The 20769-nt window shown below is 47.7% G+C and overlaps 1 protein-coding gene across 1 annotated transcript in view; it reads left to right on the plus strand.

Annotated features, from left to right (window-relative positions):
• The window catches only part of cstf3 (cleavage stimulation factor, 3' pre-RNA, subunit 3), a 40655-nt gene that overhangs the window by 14701 nt on the left and 5185 nt on the right, over positions 1–20769 (plus strand). Inside the window, exons 16-18 of the mRNA XM_055861310.1 lie at positions 5924–6119; positions 6331–6484; positions 19039–19133. Coding sequence (XP_055717285.1) covers positions 5924–6119; positions 6331–6484; positions 19039–19133 — 445 coding nt within the window. The remainder of the gene's footprint in view (positions 1–5923; positions 6120–6330; positions 6485–19038; positions 19134–20769) is intronic.

Genomic DNA, 20769 nt, shown 5'->3' on the forward strand with positions numbered 1-20769 from the left:
TATTATAGAACAGCCACATTAGATCTGTCTGTTGTTATAGAACAGCCACATTAGATCTGTCTGTTGTTATAGAACAGCCACATTAGATCTGCCTGTTATTGTTTTATTAAAGAACATCCACATTAGAAATGTTTGTTATTATAGAACAGCCACATTAGATCTGTCTGTTATTATAGAACATCCACATTAGATCTGTCTGTTATTGTGTTATTATAGAACATCCACATTAGATCTGTCTGTTATTGTGTTATTATAGAACATCCACATTAGATCTGTCTGTTATTGTTTTATTATAGAACATCCACATTAGATCTGTCTGTTATTGTGTTATTATAGAACATCCACATTAGATCTGTCTGTTATTGTTTTATTATAGAACATCCACATTAGAACAGCCACATTAGATCTGTCTGTTATTATAGAACATCCACATTAGATCTGTCTGTTATTGTTTTATTATAGAACATCCAAATTAGATCTGTCTGTTATTATAGAACAGCAACATTAGATCTGTCTGTTATTGTTTTATAATAGAACATCCACATTAGATCTGTCAGTTATTGTTTTATTATAGAACATCCACATTAGATCTGTCTGTTATTGTTTTATTATAGAACATCCACATTAGATCTGTCTGTTATTGTTTTATTATAGAACATCCACATTAGATCTGTCTGTTATTGTGTTATTATAGAATATCCACATTAGATCTGTCTGTTATTGTGTTAGTATAGAACATCCACATTAGATCTGTCTGTTGTTGTTTTATTATAGAACATCCACATTAGAACAGCCACATTAGATCTGTCTGTTATTATAGAACATCCACATTAGATCTGTCTGTTATTGTTTTATTATAGAACATCCACATTAGATCTGTCTGTTATTATAGAACATCCACATTAGATCTGTCTGTTATTGTTTTATTATAGAACATCCACATTAGAACAGCCACATTAGATCTGTCTGTTATTGTTTTATTATAGAACATCCACATTAGATCTGTCTGTTATTATAGAACAGCAACATTAGATCTGTCTGTTATTGTTTTATTATAGAACATCCACATTAGATCTGTCTGTTATTGTGTTATTATAGAACATCCACATTAGATCTGTCTGTTATTGTTTTATTATAGAACATCCACATTAGATCTGTCTGTTATTGTTTTATTATAGAACATCCACATTAGATCTGTCTGTTATTGTTTTATTATAGAACATCCACATTAGATCTGTCTGTTATTGTGTTATTATAGAATATCCACATTAGATCTGTCTGTTATTGTGTTATTATAGAACATCCACATTAGATCTGTCTGTTATTGTTTTATTATAGAACAGCCACATTAGATCTGTCTGTTGTTATAGAACAGCCACATTAGATCTGTCTGTTATTATAGAACAGCCACATTAGATCTGTCTGTTATTGTTTTATTATAGAACATCCACATTAGATCTGTCTGTTATTGTGTTATTATAGAACATCCACATTAGATCTGTCTGTTGTTATAGAACAGCCACATTAGATATGTTTGTTATTATAGAACAGCCACATTAGATCTGTCTGTTATTATAGAACATCCACATTAGATCTGTCTGTTATTGTATTATAGAACATCCACATTAGATCTGTCTGTTATTGTGTTATTATAGAACATCCACATTAGATCTGTCTGTTATTGTGTTATTATAGAACATCCACATTAGATCTGTCTGTTATTGTGTTATTATAGAACAGCCACATTAGATCTGTCTGTTATTGTTTTATTATAGAACATCCACATTAGATCTGTCTGTTATTATAGAACAGCCACATTAGATCTGTCTGTTATTATAGAACATCCACATTAGATCTGTCTGTTATTGTGTTATTATAGAACAGCCACATTAGATCTGTCTGTTATTGTTTTATTATAGAACATCCACATTAGATCTGTCTTATTGTTTTATTATAGAACATCCACATTAGATCTGTCTGTTGTTATAGAACAGCCACATTAGATCTGTCTGTTGTTATAGAACAGCCACATTAGATCTGTCTTATTATAGAACATCCACATTAGATCTGTCTGTTATTGTTTTATTATAGAACATCCACATTAGATCTGTCTGTTATTATAGAACAGCCACATTAGATCTGTCTGTTATTATAGAACATCCACATTAGATCTGTCTGTTATTGTTTTATTATAGAACATCCACATTAGATCTGTCTGTTATTGTTTTATTATAGAACAGCCACATTAGATCTGTCTGTTATTGTTTTATTATAGAACATCCACATTAGATCTGTCTGTTATTATAGAACAGCCACATTAGATCTGTCTGTTATTGTTTTATTATAGAACATCCACATTAGAACAGCCACATTAGATCTGTCTGTTATTATAGAACATCCACATTAGATCTGTCTGTTATTGTGTTATTATAGAACATCCACATTAGATCTGTCTGTTATTGTTTTATTATAGAACATCCACATTAGAACAGCCACATTAGATCTGTCTGTTATTATAGAACATCCACATTAGATCTGTCTGTTATTGTTTTATTATAGAACATCCACATTAGATCTGTCTGTTATTATAGAACATCCACATTAGATCTGTCTGTTATTGTTTTATTATAGAACATCCACATTAGAACAGCCACATTAGATCTGTCTGTTATTATAGAACATCCACATTAGATCTGTCTGTTATTGTTTTATTATAGAACATCCACATTAGATCTGTCTGTTATTGTGTTATTATAGAACATCCACATTAGATCTGTCTGTTATTGTTTTATTATAGAACATCCACATTAGATCTGTCTGTTATTGTTTTATTATAGAACATCCACATTAGATCTGTCTGTTATTGTGTTATTATAGAATATCCACATTAGATCTGTCTGTTATTGTGTTATTATAGAACATCCACATTAGATCTGTCTGTTATTGTGTTATTATAGAACATCCACATTAGATCTGTCTGTTATTGTTTTATTATAGAACATCCACATTAGAACAGCCACATTAGATCTGTCTGTTATTATAGAACATCCACATTAGATCTGTCTGTTATTGTTTTATTATAGAACATCCACATTAGATCTGTCTGTTATTATAGAACATCCACATTAGATCTGTCTGTTATTGTTTTATTATAGAACATCCACATAAGAACAGCCACATTAGATCTGTCTGTTATTGTTTTATTATAGAACATCCACATTAGATCTGTCTGTTATTATAGAACAGCAACATTAGATCTGTCTGTTATTGTTTTATTATATAACATCCACATTAGATCTGTCTGTTATTGTGTTATTATAGAACATCCACATTAGATCTGTCTGTTATTGTTTTATTATAGAACATCCACATTAGATCTGTCTGTTATTGTTTTATTATAGAACATCCACATTAGATCTGTCTGTTATTGTGTTATTATAGAACATCCACATTAGATCTGTCTGTTATTGTTTTATTATAGAACAGCCACATTAGATCTGTCTGTTATTGTTTTATTATAGAACATCCACATTAGATCTGTCTGTTATTGTGTTATTATAGAACATCCACATTAGATCTGTCTGTTATTGTTTTATTATAGAACATCCACATTAGATCTGTCTGTTATTGTGTCATTATAGAACAGCCACATTAGATCTGTCTGTTATTGTGTTATTATAGAACATCCACATTAGATCTGTCTGTTATTATAGAACAGCCACATTAGATCTGTCTGTTATTGTTTTATTATAGAACATCCACATTAGAACAGCCACATTAGATCTGTCTGTTATTATAGAACATCCACATTAGATCTGTCTGTTATTGTTTTATTATAGAACATCCACATTAGATCTGTCTGTTATTATAGAACATCCACATTAGATCTGTCTGTTATTGTTTTATTATAGAACATCCACATAAGAACAGCCACATTAGATCTGTCTGTTATTATAGAACATCCACATTAGATCTGTCTGTTATTGTTTTATTATAGAACATCCACATTAGATCTGTCTGTTATTATAGAACAGCAACATTAGATCTGTCTGTTATTGTTTTATTATAGAACATCCACATTAGATCTGTCTGTTATTGTGTTATTATAGAACATCCACATTAGATCTGTCTGTTATTGTTTTATTATAGAACATCCACATTAGATCTGTCTGTTATTGTGTTATTATAGAACATCCACATTAGATCTGTCTGTTATTGTGTTATTATAGAACATCCACATTAGATCTGTCTGTTATTGTTTTATTATAGAACATCCACATTAGATCTGCCTGTTATTGTGTTATTATAGAATATCCACATTAGATCTGTCTGTTATTGTGTTATTATAGAACATCCACATTAGATCTGTCTGTTATTGTTTTATTATAGAACAGCCACATTAGATCTGTCTGTTATTGTTTTATTATAGAACATCCACATTAGATCTGTCTGTTATTGTGTTATTATAGAACATCCACATTAGATCTGTCTGTTATTGTTTTATTATAGAACATCCACATTAGATCTGTCTGTTATTGTGTCATTATAGAACAGCCACATTAGATCTGTCTGTTATTGTTTTATTATAGAACATCCACATTAGATATGTCTGTTGTTATAGAACAGCCACATTAGATCTGTCTGTTATTATAGAACAGCCACATTAGATCTGTCTGTTATTGTTTTATTATAGAACAGCCACATTAGATCTGTCTGTTATTGTTTTATTATAGAACATCCACATTAGATCTGTCTGTTATTGTGTTATTATAGAACATCCACATTAGATCTGTCTGTTATTGTGTTATTATAGAACATCCACATTAGATCTGTCTGTTATTGTGTTATTATAGAACATCCACATTAGATCTGTCTGTTATTGTGTTATTATAGAACAGCCACATTAGATCTGTCTGTTATTGTTTTATTATAGAACATCCACATTAGATCTGTCTTATTGTTTTATTATAGAACATCCACATTAGATCTGTCTGTTGTTATAGAACATCCACATTAGATCTGTCTGTTGTTATAGAACAGCCACATTAGATCTGTCTGTTATTATAGAACATCCACATTAGATCTGTCTGTTATTGTTTTATTATAGAACATCCACATTAGATCTGTCTGTTATTATAGAACAGCCACATTAGATCTGTCTGTTATTATAGAACAGCCACATTAGATCTGTCTGTTATTATAGAACATCCACATTAGATCTGCCTGTTATTGTTTTATTATAGAACATCCACATTAGATCTGTCTGTTATTGTGTTATTATAGAACAGCCACATTAGATCTGTCTGTTATTGTTTTATTATAGAACATCCACATTAGATCTGTCTGTTATTATAGAACAGCCACATTAGATCTGTCTGTTATTGTGTTATTATAGAACATCCACATTAGATCTGTCTGTTATTGTGTTATTATAGAACATCCACATTAGATCTGTCTGTTATTGTTTTATTATAGAACATCCACATTAGATCTGTCTGTTATTGTGTTATTATAGAACATCCACATTAGATCTGTCTGTTATTGTGTTATTATAGAACAGCCACATTAGTTCTGTCTGTAATTGTTTTATTATAGAACATCCATATTAGATCTGTCTGTTATTGTGTTATTATAGAACAGCCACATTAGATCTGTCTGTTATTGTTTTATTATAGAACATCCACATTAGATCCGTCTGTTATTATAGAACATCCACATTAGATCTGTCTGTTATTGTTTTATTATAGAACATCCACATTAGATCTGTCTGTTATTATAGAACATCCACATTAGATCTGTCTGTTGTTGTTTTATTATAGAACATCCACATTAGATCTGTCTGTTATTATAGAACATCCACATTAGATCTGTCTGTTATTGTGTTATTAACGGGCCTGTGTGTTTGTCAACACCTCTCCCTCAGTGAGATCTGGGCACGTTTCTTGGCCTTTGAGAGTAACATCGGGGACCTGGCCAGTATCCTGAAGGTGGAGCGCAGGCGTTTCACAGCCTTCAAGGACGAGTACGAAGGCAAGGAGACAGCCCTGCTGGTGGACAGATACAAGTTCATGGACCTGTACCCCTGCTCTGCCAGCGAGCTCAAAGCTCTCGGATACAAGGTCTGTACAACTGGTAATTTCTACTGCTACATTTACACAGGAAGATGATTCTGACTGCTATGGCCTCTTCACGACTCTTCAATAGAAACAGATCTATGGCTATGAAACAAGTGGACCATTTGTGTGTTTCTCTCTTGTTCAACTCTTCAGTCATGTGAGGGTAAAGGATATCTGTTTAGAATTCTATGATTTTAAACCTGTGTGTGTGCAGGACGTGTCTCGTGCCAAACTGGCGGCGTTGCTCCAGACAGAGACGGTGGTGACTCCATCAGCTCCCACGCAAAAGGACGAGGCCGACCGCAAACCAGAGTACCCCAAACCTGACACCAGCCAGATGATCCCCTACCAACCACGACACATGGCCCGTACGTACCTTATCCCTCCTCTACCCCTACCAGCTACCATACATGGCCCGTACGTACCTTATCCCTCCTCTACCCCTACCAGCTACCATACATGGCCCGTACGTACCTTATCCCTCCTCTACCCCTACCAGCTACGACACCTGGCTAGTAGGTACCTTTCCCCCTCCTCTACCCCTACCAGCTACCATACCTGTCTAGTAGGTACCTTTCCCCCTCCTCTACCCCTACCAGCTACGACACCTGGCTAGTAGGTACCTTACCCCTCCTCTAACCCTACCACCAATGACACCTGTCTAGTAGGTACCTTACCCCTCCTCTACCCCTACCACCAATGACACCTGGCTAGTAGGTACCTTACCCCTCCTCTACCCCTACCAGCTACCACACCTGTCTAGTAGGTACCTTACCTCTCCTCTAACCCTACCACCAATGACACCTGACTAGTAGGTACCTTACCCCTCCTCTACCCCTACCACCAAAGACACCTGACTAGTAGGTACCTTACCCCCTCCTCTACCCCTACCACCAAAGACACCTGGCTAGTAGGTACCTTACCCCTCCTCTACCCCTACCAGCTACCACACCTGGCTAGTAGGTACCTTACCCCTCCTCTAACCCTACCACCAATGACACCTGACTAGTAGGTACCTTACCCCCTCCTCTACCCCTACCACCAAAGACACCTGACTAGTAGGTACCTTACCCCCTCCTCTACCCCTACCACCAAAGACACCTGGCTAGTAGGTACCTTACCCCTCCTCTACCCCTACCAGCTACCACACCTGGCTAGTAGGTACCTTACCCCTCCTCTAACCCTACCACCAATGACACCTGACTAGTAGGTACCTTACCCCCTCCTCTACCCCTACCACCAAAGACACCTGGCTAGTAGGTACCTTACCCCTCCTCTACCCCTACCAGCTACCACACCTGGCTAGTAGGTACCTTACCCATCCTCTACCCCTACCAGCTACCACACCTGACTAGTAGGTACCTTATCCCTCCTCTACCCCTACCACCAACGACACCTGACTAGTAGGTACCTTACCCCTCCTCTACCCCTACCACCAAAGACACCTGGCTAGTAGGTACCTTACCTCTCCTCTAACCCTACCACCAATGACACCTGACTAGTAGGTACCTTACCCCCTCCTCTACCCCTACCACCAACGACACCTGACTAGTAGGTACCTTACCCCCTCCTCTACCCCTACCACCAAAGACACCTGTCTAGTAGGTACCTTACCTCTCCTCTACCCCTACCAGCTACCACACCTGTCTAGTAGGTACCTTACCTCTCCTCTACCCCTACCACCAAAGACACCTGTCTAGTAGGTACCTTACCCCCTCCTCTACCCCTACCACCAATGACACCTGTCTAGTAGGTACCTTACCCCTCCTCTACCCCTACCAGCTACCACACCTGGCTAGTAGGTACCTTACCTCTCCTCTACCCCTACCACCAACGACACCTGGCTAGTAGGTACCTTACCCCTCCTCTACCCCTACCACCAATGACACCTGGCTAGTAGGTACCTTACACCCTCCTCTACCCCTACCAGCTACCACACCTGGCTAGTAGGTACCTTACCCCTCCTCTACCCCTACCACCAATGACACCTGTCTAGTAGGTACCTTACCTCTCCTCTACCCCTACCAGCTACCACACCTGGCTATTAGGTACCTTACCTCTCCTCTACCCCTACCAGCTACCACACCTGGCTAGTAGGTACCTTACCCCTCCTCTACCCCTACCAGCTACCACACCTGGCTATTAGGTACCTTACCCCTCCTCTACCCCTACCAGCTACCACACCTGGCTAGTAGGTACCTTACCCCTCCTCTACCCCTACCAGCTACCACACCTGGCTAGTAGGTACCTTACCTCTCCTCTACCCTTACCACCAACGACACCTGGCTAGTAGGTACCTTACCCCTCCTCTACCCCTACCACCAATGACACCTGTCTAGTAGGTACCTTACCCCTCCTCTACCCCTACCAGCTACCACACCTGGCTAGTAGGTACCTTACCCCTCCTCTACCCCTACCACCAAAGACACCTGTCTAGTAGGTACCTTACCCCTCCTCTACCCCTACCAGCTACCACACCTGGCTAGTAGGTACCTTACCCCTCCTCTAACCCTACCACCAATGACACCTGGCTAGTAGGTACCTTACCCCTCCTCTACCCCTACCAGCTACCACACCTGGCTAGTATGTACCTTACCCCTCCTCTACCCCTACCACCAAAGACACCTGTCTAGTAGGTACCTTACCCCTCTACCCTTACCACCAACGACACCTGACTAGTAGCTCCCTTACCCCTCTACCCCTACCAGCTACCACACCTGGCTAGTAGGTACCTTACCCCTCCTCTACCCCTACCACCAAAGACACCTGACTAGTAGGTACCTTACCCCTCCTCTACCCCTACCACCAAAGACACCTGTCTAGTAGGTACCTTACCCCTCCTCTACCCCTACCAGCTACCACACCTGGCTAGTAGGTACCTTACCCCTCCTCTACCCCTACCAGCTACCACACCTGGTTAGTAGGTACCTTACCCCTCCTCTACCCCTACCAGCTACCACACCTGGCTAGTAGGTACCTTACCCCTCCTCTACCCCTACCACCAAAGACACCTGGCTAGTAGGTACCTTACCTCTCCTCTAACCCTACCAGCTACCACACCTGGCTAGTAGGTACCTTACCCCTCCTCTACCCCTACCAGCTACCACACCTGGCTAGTAGGTACCTTATCCCTCCTCTACCCCTACCACCAACGACACCTGGCTAGTAGGTACCTTACCCCTCCTCTACCCCTACCACCAATGACACCTGGCTAGTAGGTACCTTACACCCTCCTCTACCCCTACCAGCTACCACACCTGGCTAGTAGGTACCTTACCCCTCCTCTACCCCTACCAACCACGACACCTGACTAGTAGCTCCCTTACCCCTCCTCTACCCCTACCAGCTACCACACCTGGCTAGTAGGTACCTTACCCCTCCTCTACCCCTACCAGCTACCACACCTGGCTAGTAGGTACCTTACCCCTCCTCTACCCCTACCAGCTACCACACCTGGCTAGTAGGTACCTTACCCCCTCCTCTACCCCTACCACCAACGACACCTGGCTAGTAGGTACCTTACCCCTCCTCTACCCCTACCACCAATGACACCTGTCTAGTAGGTACCTTACCCCTCCTCTAACCCTACCACCAACGACACCTGGCTAGTAGGTACCTTACCCCTCCTCTACCCCTACCACCAATGACACCTGTCTAGTAGGTACCTTACCCCTCCTCTACCCCTACCACCAAAGACACCTGGCTAGTAGGTACCTTACCCCTCCTCTACCCCTACCACCAACGACACCTGGCTAGTAGGTACCTTACCTTACCCCTCTACCCCTACCAGCTACCACACCTGGCTAGTAGGTACCTTACCCCTCCTCTACCCCTACCAGCTACCACACCTGGCTAGTAGGTACCTTACCCCTCCTCTACCCCTACCAGCTACGACACCTGGCTAGTAGGTACCTTACCCCTCCTCTACCCCTACCAGCTACCACACCTGGCTAGTAGGTACCTTATCCCTCCTCTACCTCTACCACCAACGACACCTGTCTAGTAGGTACCTTACCCCTCCTCTACCCCTACCACCAAAGACACCTGTCTAGTAGGTACCTTACCCCTCCTCTAACCCTACCACCAAAGACACCTGGCTAGTAGGTACCTTACCCCTCCTCTACCCCTACCACCAAAGACACCTGGCTAGTAGGTACCTTACCCCCTCTACCCCTACCACCAAAGACACCTGTCTAGTAGGTACCTTACCCCTCCTCTACCCCTACCACCAAAGACACCTGTCTAGTAGGTACCTTACCCCCTCTGCCCCTACCAGCTACCACACCTGGCTAGTAGGTACCTTACCCCTCCTCTACCCCTACCACCAAAGACACCTGACTAGTAGGTACCTTACCCCTCCTCTACCCCTACCAGCTACCACACCTGGCTAGTAGGTACCTTACCCCCTCCTCTACCCCTACCAACCACGACACCTGGCTAGTAGATACCTTACCCCTCCTCTACCCCTACCAGCTACCACACATGTCTAGTAGGTACCTTACCCCCTCCTCTACCCCTACCAACCACGACACCTGGCTAGTAGGTACCTTACCCCTCCTCTACCCCTACCAGCTACCACACCTGGCTAGTAGGTACCTTACCCCCTCCTCTACCCCTACCACCAAAGACACCTGACTAGTAGGTACCTTACCCCTCCTCTACCCCTACCAGCTACCACACCTGTCTAGTAGGTACCTTACCCCTCCTCTACCCCTACCACCAAAGACACCTGTCTAGTAGGTACCTTACCCCTCCTCTACCCCTACCACCAATGACACCTGTCTAGTAGGTACCTTACCCCCTCCTCTACCCCTACCAGCTACCACACCTGTCTAGTAGGTACCTTACCCCCTCTACCCTTACCACCAACGACACCTGACTAGTAGCTCCCTTACCCCTCCTCTACCCCTACCAGCTACCACACCTGGCTAGTAGGTACCTTACCCCTCCTCTACCCCTACCAGCTACCACACCTGGCTAGTAGGTTCCTTACCCCTCCTCTACCCCTACCAGCTACCACACCTGGCTAGTAGGTACCTTACCCCCTCCTCTACCCCTACCACCAACGACACCTGGCTAGTAGGTACCTTACCCCTCCTCTACCCCTACCACCAATGACACCTGTCTAGTAGGTACCTTACCCCTCCTCTAACCCTACCACCAACGACACCTGGCTAGTAGGTACCTTACCCCTCCTCTACCCCTACCACCAATGACACCTGTCTAGTAGGTACCTTACCCCTCCTCTACCCCTACCACCAAAGACACCTGGCTAGTAGGTACCTTACCCCTCCTCTACCCCTACCACCAACGACACCTGGCTAGTAGGTACCTTACCTTACCCCTCTACCCCTACCAGCTACCACACCTGGCTAGTAGGTACCTTACCCCTCCTCTACCCCTACCAGCTACCACACCTGGCTAGTAGGTACCTTACCCCTCCTCTACCCCTACCAGCTACGACACCTGGCTAGTAGGTACCTTACCCCTCCTCTACCCCTACCAGCTACCACACCTGTCTAGTAGGTACCTTATCCCTCCTCTACCTCTACCACCAACGACACCTGTCTAGTAGGTACCTTACCCCTCCTCTACCCCTACCACCAAAGACACCTGTCTAGTAGGTACCTTACCCCTCCTCTAACCCTACCACCAAAGACACCTGGCTAGTAGGTACCTTACCCCTCCTCTACCCCTACCACCAAAGACACCTGGCTAGTAGGTACCTTACCCCCTCTACCCCTACCACCAAAGACACCTGTCTAGTAGGTACCTTACCCCTCCTCTACCCCTACCACCAAAGACACCTGTCTAGTAGGTACCTTACCCCCTCTGCCCCTACCAGCTACCACACCTGGCTAGTAGGTACCTTACCCCTCCTCTACCCCTACCACCAAAGACACCTGACTAGTAGGTACCTTACCCCTCCTCTACCCCTACCAGCTACCACACCTGGCTAGTAGGTACCTTACCCCCTCCTCTACCCCTACCAACCACGACACCTGGCTAGTAGATACCTTACCCCTCCTCTACCCCTACCAGCTACCACACATGTCTAGTAGGTACCTTACCCCCTCCTCTACCCCTACCAACCACGACACCTGGCTAGTAGGTACCTTACCCCTCCTCTACCCCTACCAGCTACCACACCTGGCTAGTAGGTACCTTACCCCCTCCTCTACCCCTACCACCAAAGACACCTGACTAGTAGGTACCTTACCCCTCCTCTACCCCTACCAGCTACCACACCTGTCTAGTAGGTACCTTACCCCTCCTCTACCCCTACCACCAAAGACACCTGTCTAGTAGGTACCTTACCCCTCCTCTACCCCTACCACCAATGACACCTGTCTAGTAGGTACCTTACCCCCTCCTCTACCCCTACCAGCTACCACACCTGTCTAGTAGGTACCTTACCCCTCCTCTACCCCTACCATCAATGACACCTGTCTAGTAGGTACCTTACCCCTCCTCTACCCCTACCACCAAAGACACCTGTCTAGTAGGTACCTTACCCCTCCTCTACCCCTACCACCAATGACACCTGTCTAGTAGGTACCTTACCCCCTCCTCTACCCCTACCAGCTACCACACCTGGCTAGTAGGTACCTTACCCCTCCTCTACCCCTACCAGCTACCACACCTGGCTAGTAGGTACCTTACCCCCTCCTCTACCCCTACCACCAAAGACACCTGGCTAGTAGGTACCTTACCCCTCCTCTACCCCTACCACCAATGACACCTGGCTAGTAGGTACCTTACCCCTCTTCTACCCCTACCACCAACGACACCTGGCTAGTAGGTACCTTACCCCTCCTCTACCCCTACCAGCTACCACACCTGGCTAGTAGGTACCTTACCCCCTCCTCTACCCCTACCACCAACGACACCTGGCTAGTAGGTACCTTACCCCTCCTCTAACCCTACCACCAATGACACCTGGCTAGTAGGTACCTTACCCCTCCTCTACCCTTACCAGCTACCACACCTGGCTATTAGGTACCTTACCCCTCCTCTACCCCTACCAGCTACGACACCTGGCTAGTAGGTACCTTACCCCTCCTCTACCCCTACCAGCTACCACACCTGGCTAGTAGGTACCTTATCCCTCCTCTACCCCTACCACCAACGACACCTGGCTAGTAGGTACCTTACCCCTCCTCTACCCCTACCAGCTACCACACCTGGCTAGTAGGTACCTTACCCCTCCTCTACCCCTACCAGCTACCACACCTGGCTAGTAGGTACCTTACCTCTCCTCTACCCCTACCACCAACGACACCTGGCTAGTAGGTACCTTACCCTCTCCTCTACCCCTACCACCAATGACACCTGGCTAGTAGCTCCCTTACCCCTCCTCTAACCCTACCACCAATGACACCTGGCTAGTAGGTACCTTACCCCTCCTCTACCCCTACCACCAATGACACCTGGCTAGTAGGTACCTTACCCCTCCTCTACCCCTACCACCAACGACACCTGGCTAGTAGGTACCTTACCCTCTCCTCTACCCCTACCACCAATGACACCTGGCTAGTAGCTCCCTTACCCCTCCTCTACCCCTACCACCAATGACACCTGGCTAGTAGCTCCCTTACCCCTCCTCTAACCCTACCACCAATGACACCTGGCTAGTAGGTACCTTACCTCTCCTCTACCCCTACCAGCTACCACACCTGTCTAGTAGGTACCTTACCCCTCCTCTACCCCTACCACCAATGACACCTGGCTAGTAGGTACCTTACCTCTCCTCTACCCCTACCAGCTACCACACCTGTCTAGTAGGTACCTTACCCCTCCTCTACCCCTACCACCAATGACACCTGGCTAGTAGGTACCTTACCCCTCCTCTACCCCTACCACCAATGACACCTGTCTAGTAGGTACCTTACCCCTCCTCTACCCCTACCAGCTACCACACCTGTCTAGTAGGTACCTTACCCCTCCTCTACCCCTACCACCAATGACACCTGGCTAGTAGGTACCTTACCCCTCCTCTACCCCTACCACCAATGACACCTGGCTAGTAGGTACCTTACCCCCTCTACCCCTACCACCAAAGACACCTGTCTAGTAGGTACCTTACCCCTCCTCTACCCCTACCAGCTACCACACCTGTCTAGTAGGTACCTTACCCCTCCTCTACCCCTACCAGCTACCACACCTGTCTAGTAGGTACCTTACCCCTCCTCTACCCCTACCAGCTACCACACCTGTCTAGTAGGTACCTTACCCCTCCTCTACCCCTACCACCAAAGACACCTGTCTAGTAGGTACCTTACCCCTCCTCTACCCCTACCAGCTACCACACCTGGCTAGTAGGTACCTTACCCCTCCTCTACCCCTACCAGCTACCACACCTGTCTAGTAGGTACCTTACCCCTCCTCTACCCCTACCACCAATGACACCTGGCTAGTAGGTACCTTACCCCTCCTCTACCCCTACCAGCTACCACACCTGTCTAGTAGGTACCTTACCCCTCCTCTACCCCTACCACCAAAGACACCTGTCTAGTAGGTACCTTACCCCTCCTCTACCCCTACCAGCTACCACACCTGTCTAGTAGGTACCTTACCCCTCCTCTGCCCCTACCAGCTACCACACCTGGCTAGTAGGTACCTTACCCCTCCTCTAACCCTACCACCAATGACACCTGACTAGTAGGTACCTTACCCCTCCTCTACCCCTACCAGCTACCACACCTGGCTAGTAGGTACCTTACCCCCTCTACCCTTACCACCAACGACACCTGACTAGTAGCTCCCTTACCCCTCCTCTACCCCTACCAGCTACCACACCTGGCTAGTAGGTACCTTACCCCTCCTCTACCCCTACCAGCTACCACACCTGGCTAGTAGGTACCTTACCCCTCCTCTACCCCTACCAGCTACCACACCTGGCTAGTAGGTACCTTACCCCTCCTCTACCCCTACCAGCTACCACACCTGGCTAGTAGGTACCTTACCCCTCCTCTACCCCTACCACCAATGACACCTGACTAGTAGGTACCTTACCCCCTCCTCTACCCCTACCACCAACGACACCTGACTAGTAGGTACCTTACCCCCTCCTCTACCCCTACCACCAATGACACCTGACTAGTAGGTACCTTACCTCTCCTCTACCCCTACCAGCTACCACACCTGACTAGTAGGTACCTTACCCCCTCCTCTACCCCTACCACCAATGACACCTGACTAGTAGGTACCTTACCTCTCCTCTACCCCTACCAGCTACCACACCTGACTAGTAGGTACCTTACCTCTCCTCTACCCCTACCACCAAATACACCTGGCTAGTAGGTACCTTACCCCTCCTCTATCCCTACCAGCTACCACACCTGACTAGTAGGTACCTTACCCCTCCTCTACCCCTACCACCAAAGACACCTGACTAGTAGGTACCTTACCCCCTCCTCTACCCCTACCACCAATGACACCTGACTAGTAGGTACCTTACCTCTCCTCTACCCCTACCAGCTACCACACCTGACTAGTAGGTACCTTACCTCTCCTCTACCCCTACCAGCTACCACACCTGTCTAGTAGGTACCTTACCCCTCCTCTACCCCTACCACCAAAGACACCTGGCTAGTAGGTACCTTACCTCTCCTCTACCCCTACCAGCTACCACACCTGTCTAGTAGGTACCTTACCCCTCCTCTACCCCTACCAGCTACCACACCTGGCTAGTAGGTACCTTACCCCTCCTCTATCCCTACCAGCTACCACACCTGTCTAGTAGGTACCTTACCCCTCCTCTACCCCTACCAGCTACCACACCTGTCTAGTAGGTACCTTACCCCTCCTCTACCCCTACCAGCTACCACACCTGGCTATTAGGTACCTTACCCCTCCACTACCCCTACCAGCTACCACACCTGGCTAGTAGGTACCTTACCTCTCCTCTACCCCTACCACCAACGACACCTGGCTAGTAGGTACCTTACCCCTCCTCTACCCCTACCAGCTACCACACCTGTCTAGTAGGTACCTTACCTCTCCTCTACCCCTACCACCAACGACACCTGGCTAGTAGGTACCTTACCCCTCCTCTACCCCTACCACCAATGACACCTGTCTAGTAGGTACCTTACCCCTACCAGCTACCACACCTGGCTAGTAGGTACCTTACCCCTCCTCTACCCCTACCACCAAAGACACCTGACTAGTAGGTACCTTACCCCCCCTCTACCCCTACCACCAAAGACACCTGTCTAGTAGGTACCTTACCCCTCCTCTACCCCTACCAGCTACCACACCTGGCTAGTAGGTACCTTACCCCTCCTCTAACCCTACCACCAATGACACCTGGCTAGTAGGTACCTTACCCCTCCTCTACCCCTACCAGCTACCACACCTGGCTAGTAGGTACCTTACCCCTCCTCTACCCCTACCACCAAAGACACCTGACTAGTAGGTACCTTACCCCCCCTCTACCCCTACCACCAAAGACACCTGTCTAGTAGGTACCTTACCCCTCCTCTACCCCTACCAGCTACCACACCTGGCTAGTAGGTACCTTACCCCTCCTCTACCCCTACCAGCTACCACACCTGGCTAGTAGGTACCTTACCCCTCCTCTACCCCTACCAGCTACCACACCTGGCTAGTATGTACCTTACCCCTCCTCTACCCCTACCACCAAAGACACCTGTCTAGTAGGTACCTTACCCCTCTACCCTTACCACCAACGACACCTGGCTAGTAGGTACCTTACCCCTCTACCCTTACCACCAACGACACCTGACTAGTAGCTCCCTTACCCCTCCTCTACCCCTACCAGCTACCACACCTGGCTAGTAGGTACCTTACCCCTCCTCTACCCCTACCAGCTACCACACCTGGCTAGTAGGTACCTTACCCCTCCTCTACCCCTACCAGCTACCACACCTGGCTAGTAGGTACCTTACCTCTCCTCTACCCCTACCACCAACGACACCTGGCTAGTAGGTACCTTACCCCTCCTCTACCCCTACCACCAACGACACCTGGCTAGTAGGTACCTTACCCCTCCTCTACCCCTACCACCAAAGACACCTGTCTAGTAGGTACCTTACCCCTCCTCTACCCCTACCAGCTACCACACCTGGCTAGTAGGTACCTTACCCCTCCTCTACCCCTACCAGCTACAACACCTGGCTAGTAGGTACCTTACCTCTCCTCTACCCCTACCACCAACGACACCTGGCTAGTAGGTACCTTACCCCCTCCTCTACCCCTACCACCAACGACACCTGACTAGTAGGTACCTTACCCCCTCCTCTACCCCTACCACCAAAGACACCTGGCTAGTAGGTACCTTACCCCTCCTCTATCCCTACCAGCTACCACACCTGACTAGTAGGTACCTTACCCCTCCTCTACCCCTACCACCAACGACACCTGACTAGTAGGTACCTTACCTCTCCTCTACCCCTACCACCAAAGACACCTGTCTAGTAGGTACCTTACCTCTCCTCTACCCCTACCAGCTACCACACCTGTCTAGTAGGTACCTTATCCCTCCTCTAACCCTACCAGCTACCACACCTGTCTAGTAGGTACCTTACCCCTCCTCTACCCCTACCAGCTACCACACCTGGCTAGTAGGTACCTTACCTCTCCTCTACCCCTACCACCAACGACACCTGGCTAGTAGGTACCTTACCCCTCCTCTACCCCTACCACCAATGACACCTGGCTAGTAGGTACCTTACACCCTCCTCTACCCCTACCAGCTACCACACCTGGCTAGTAGGTACCTTATTTCTCCTCTACCCCTACCACCAAAGACACCTGACTAGTAGGTACCTTACCCCTCCTCTACCCCTACCACCAAAGACACCTGTCTAGTAGGTACCTTACCCCTCCTCTACCCCTACCAGCTACCACACCTGGCTATTAGGTACCTTACCCCTCCTCTACCCCTACCAGCTACCACACCTGGCTAGTAGGTACCTTACCTCTCCTCTACCCCTACCACCAACGACACCTGGCTAGTAGGTACCTTACCCCTCCTCTACCCCTACCACCAATGACACCTGTCTAGTAGGTACCTTACCCCCTCTACCCCTACCACCAATGACACCTGGCTAGTAGGTACCTTACCCCTCCTCTACCCCTACCAGCTACCACACCTGGCTAGTAGGTACCTTACCCCTCCTCTACCCCTACCACCAAAGACACCTGACTAGTAGGTACCTTACCCCCCCTCTACCCCTACCACCAAAGACACCTGTCTAGTAGGTACCTTACCCCTCCTCTACCCCTACCACCAAAGACACCTGGCTAGTATGTACCTTACCCCTCCTCTACCCCTACCACCAATGACACCTGGCTAGTAGGTACCTTACCCCTCCTCTACCCCTACCAGCTACCACACCTGGCTAGTAGGTACCTTACCCCCTCTACCCTTACCACCAACGACACCTGACTAGTAGCTCCCTTACCCCTCCTCTACCCCTTCCAGCTACCACACCTGGCTAGTAGGTACCTTACCCCTCCTCTACCCCTACCAGCTACCACACCTGGCTAGTAGGTACCTTACCCCTCCTCTACCCCTACCAGCTACCACACCTGTCTAGTAGGTACCTTACCCCTCCTCTACCCCTACCACCAATGACACCTGGCTAGTAGGTACCTTACCCCTCCTCTACCCCTACCACCAATGACACCTGTCTAGTAGGTACCTTACCCCTCCTCTACCCCTACCACCAAAGACACCTGTCTAGTAGGTACCTTACCCCTCCTCCACCCCTACCACCAATGACACCTGGCTAGTAGCTCCCTTACCCCTCCTCTACCCCTACCACCAAAGACACCTGGCTAGTAGGTACCTTACCTACGACGCTCCAGCCTTTGGGAATCTCGCTCCACACTCCAGTCAAATTGAGCACACTCCACTCCAGCTCCTCTCACATGCTCTGGTCTCGCCCCACAGCTCCAGGACTGCACCCTGTTCCAGGGGGGGTGTTCCCGGTCCCCCCGGCCGCAGTCATCCTGATGAAGCTACTGCCTCCACCCACCTGCTTCGTGGTCAGTACCAACACCCCACCACTCACTGTTGGTGACATCACAGTACCAACACCCCACCACTCACTGTTGGTGACATCACAGTACCAACACCCCACCACTCACTGTTGGTGACATCACAGTACCAACACCCCACCACTCACTGTTGGTGACATCACAGTACCAACACCCCACCACTCACTGTTGGTGACATCACAGTGCCAACACCCCACCACTCACTGTTGGTGACATCACAGTGCCAACACCCCACCACTCACTGTTGGTGACATCACAGTACCAACACCCCACCACTCACTGTTGGTGACATCACAGTACCAACACCCCACCACTCACTGTTGGTGACATCACAGTACCAACACCCCACCACTCACTGTTGGTGACATCACAGTACCAACACCCCACCACTCACTGTTGGTGACATCACAGTACCAACACCCCACCACTCACTGTTGGTGACATCACAGTACCAACACCCCACCACTCACTGTTGGTGACATCACAGTACCAACACCCCACCACTCACTGTTGGTGACATCACAGTACCAACACCGCACCACTCACTGTTGGTGACATCACAGTACCAACACCCCACCACTCACTGTTGGTGACATCACAGTACCAACACCCCACCTCTCACTGTTGGTGACATCACAGTACCAACACCCCACCTCTCACTGTTGGTGACATCACAGTACCAACACCCCACCACTCACTTCACAGTACCAACACCCCACCACTCACTGTTGGTGACATCACAGTACCAACACCCCACCACTCACTGTTGGTGACATCACAGTACCAACACCCCACCACTCACTGTTGGTGACATCACAGTGCCAACACCCCACCACTCACTGTTGGTGACATCACAGTGCCAACACCCCACCTCTCACTGTTGGTGACATCACAGTACCAACACCCCACCTCTCACTGTTGGTGACATCACAGTACCAACACCCCACCACTCACTTCACAGTACCAACACCCCACCACTCACTGTTGGTGACATCACAGTACCAACACCCCACCACTCACTGTTGGTGACATCACAGTACCAACACCCCACCACTCACTGTTGGTGACATCACAGTACCAACACCCCACCACTCACTGTTGGTGACATCACAGTACCAACACCCCACCACTCACTGTTGGTGACATCACAGTGCCAACACCCCACCACTCACTGTTGGTGACATCACAGTACCAACACCCCACCACTCACTGTTGGTGACATCACAGTACCAACACCCCACCACTCACTGTTGGTGACATCACAGTACCGACACCCCACCACTCACTGTTGGTGACATCACAGTACCGACACCGCACCACTCACTGTTGGTGACATCACAGTACCGACACCCCACCACTCACTGTTGGTGACATCACAGTACCAACACCCCACCACTCACTGTTGGTGACATCACAGTACCAACACCGCACCACTCACTGTTGGTGACATCACAGTACCAACACCCCACCACTCACTGTTGGTGACATCACAGTACCAACACCCCACCTCTCACTGTTGGTGACATCACAGTACCAACACCCCACCTCTCACTGTTGGTGACATCACAGTACCAACACCCCACCACTCACTTCACAGTACCAACACCCCACCACTCACTGTTGG

The sequence above is a fragment of the Salvelinus fontinalis genome, chromosome 1 (assembly GCF_029448725.1).
Source record: "Salvelinus fontinalis isolate EN_2023a chromosome 1, ASM2944872v1, whole genome shotgun sequence".
In the NCBI taxonomy this organism is placed as follows: domain Eukaryota; kingdom Metazoa; phylum Chordata; class Actinopteri; order Salmoniformes; family Salmonidae; genus Salvelinus; species Salvelinus fontinalis.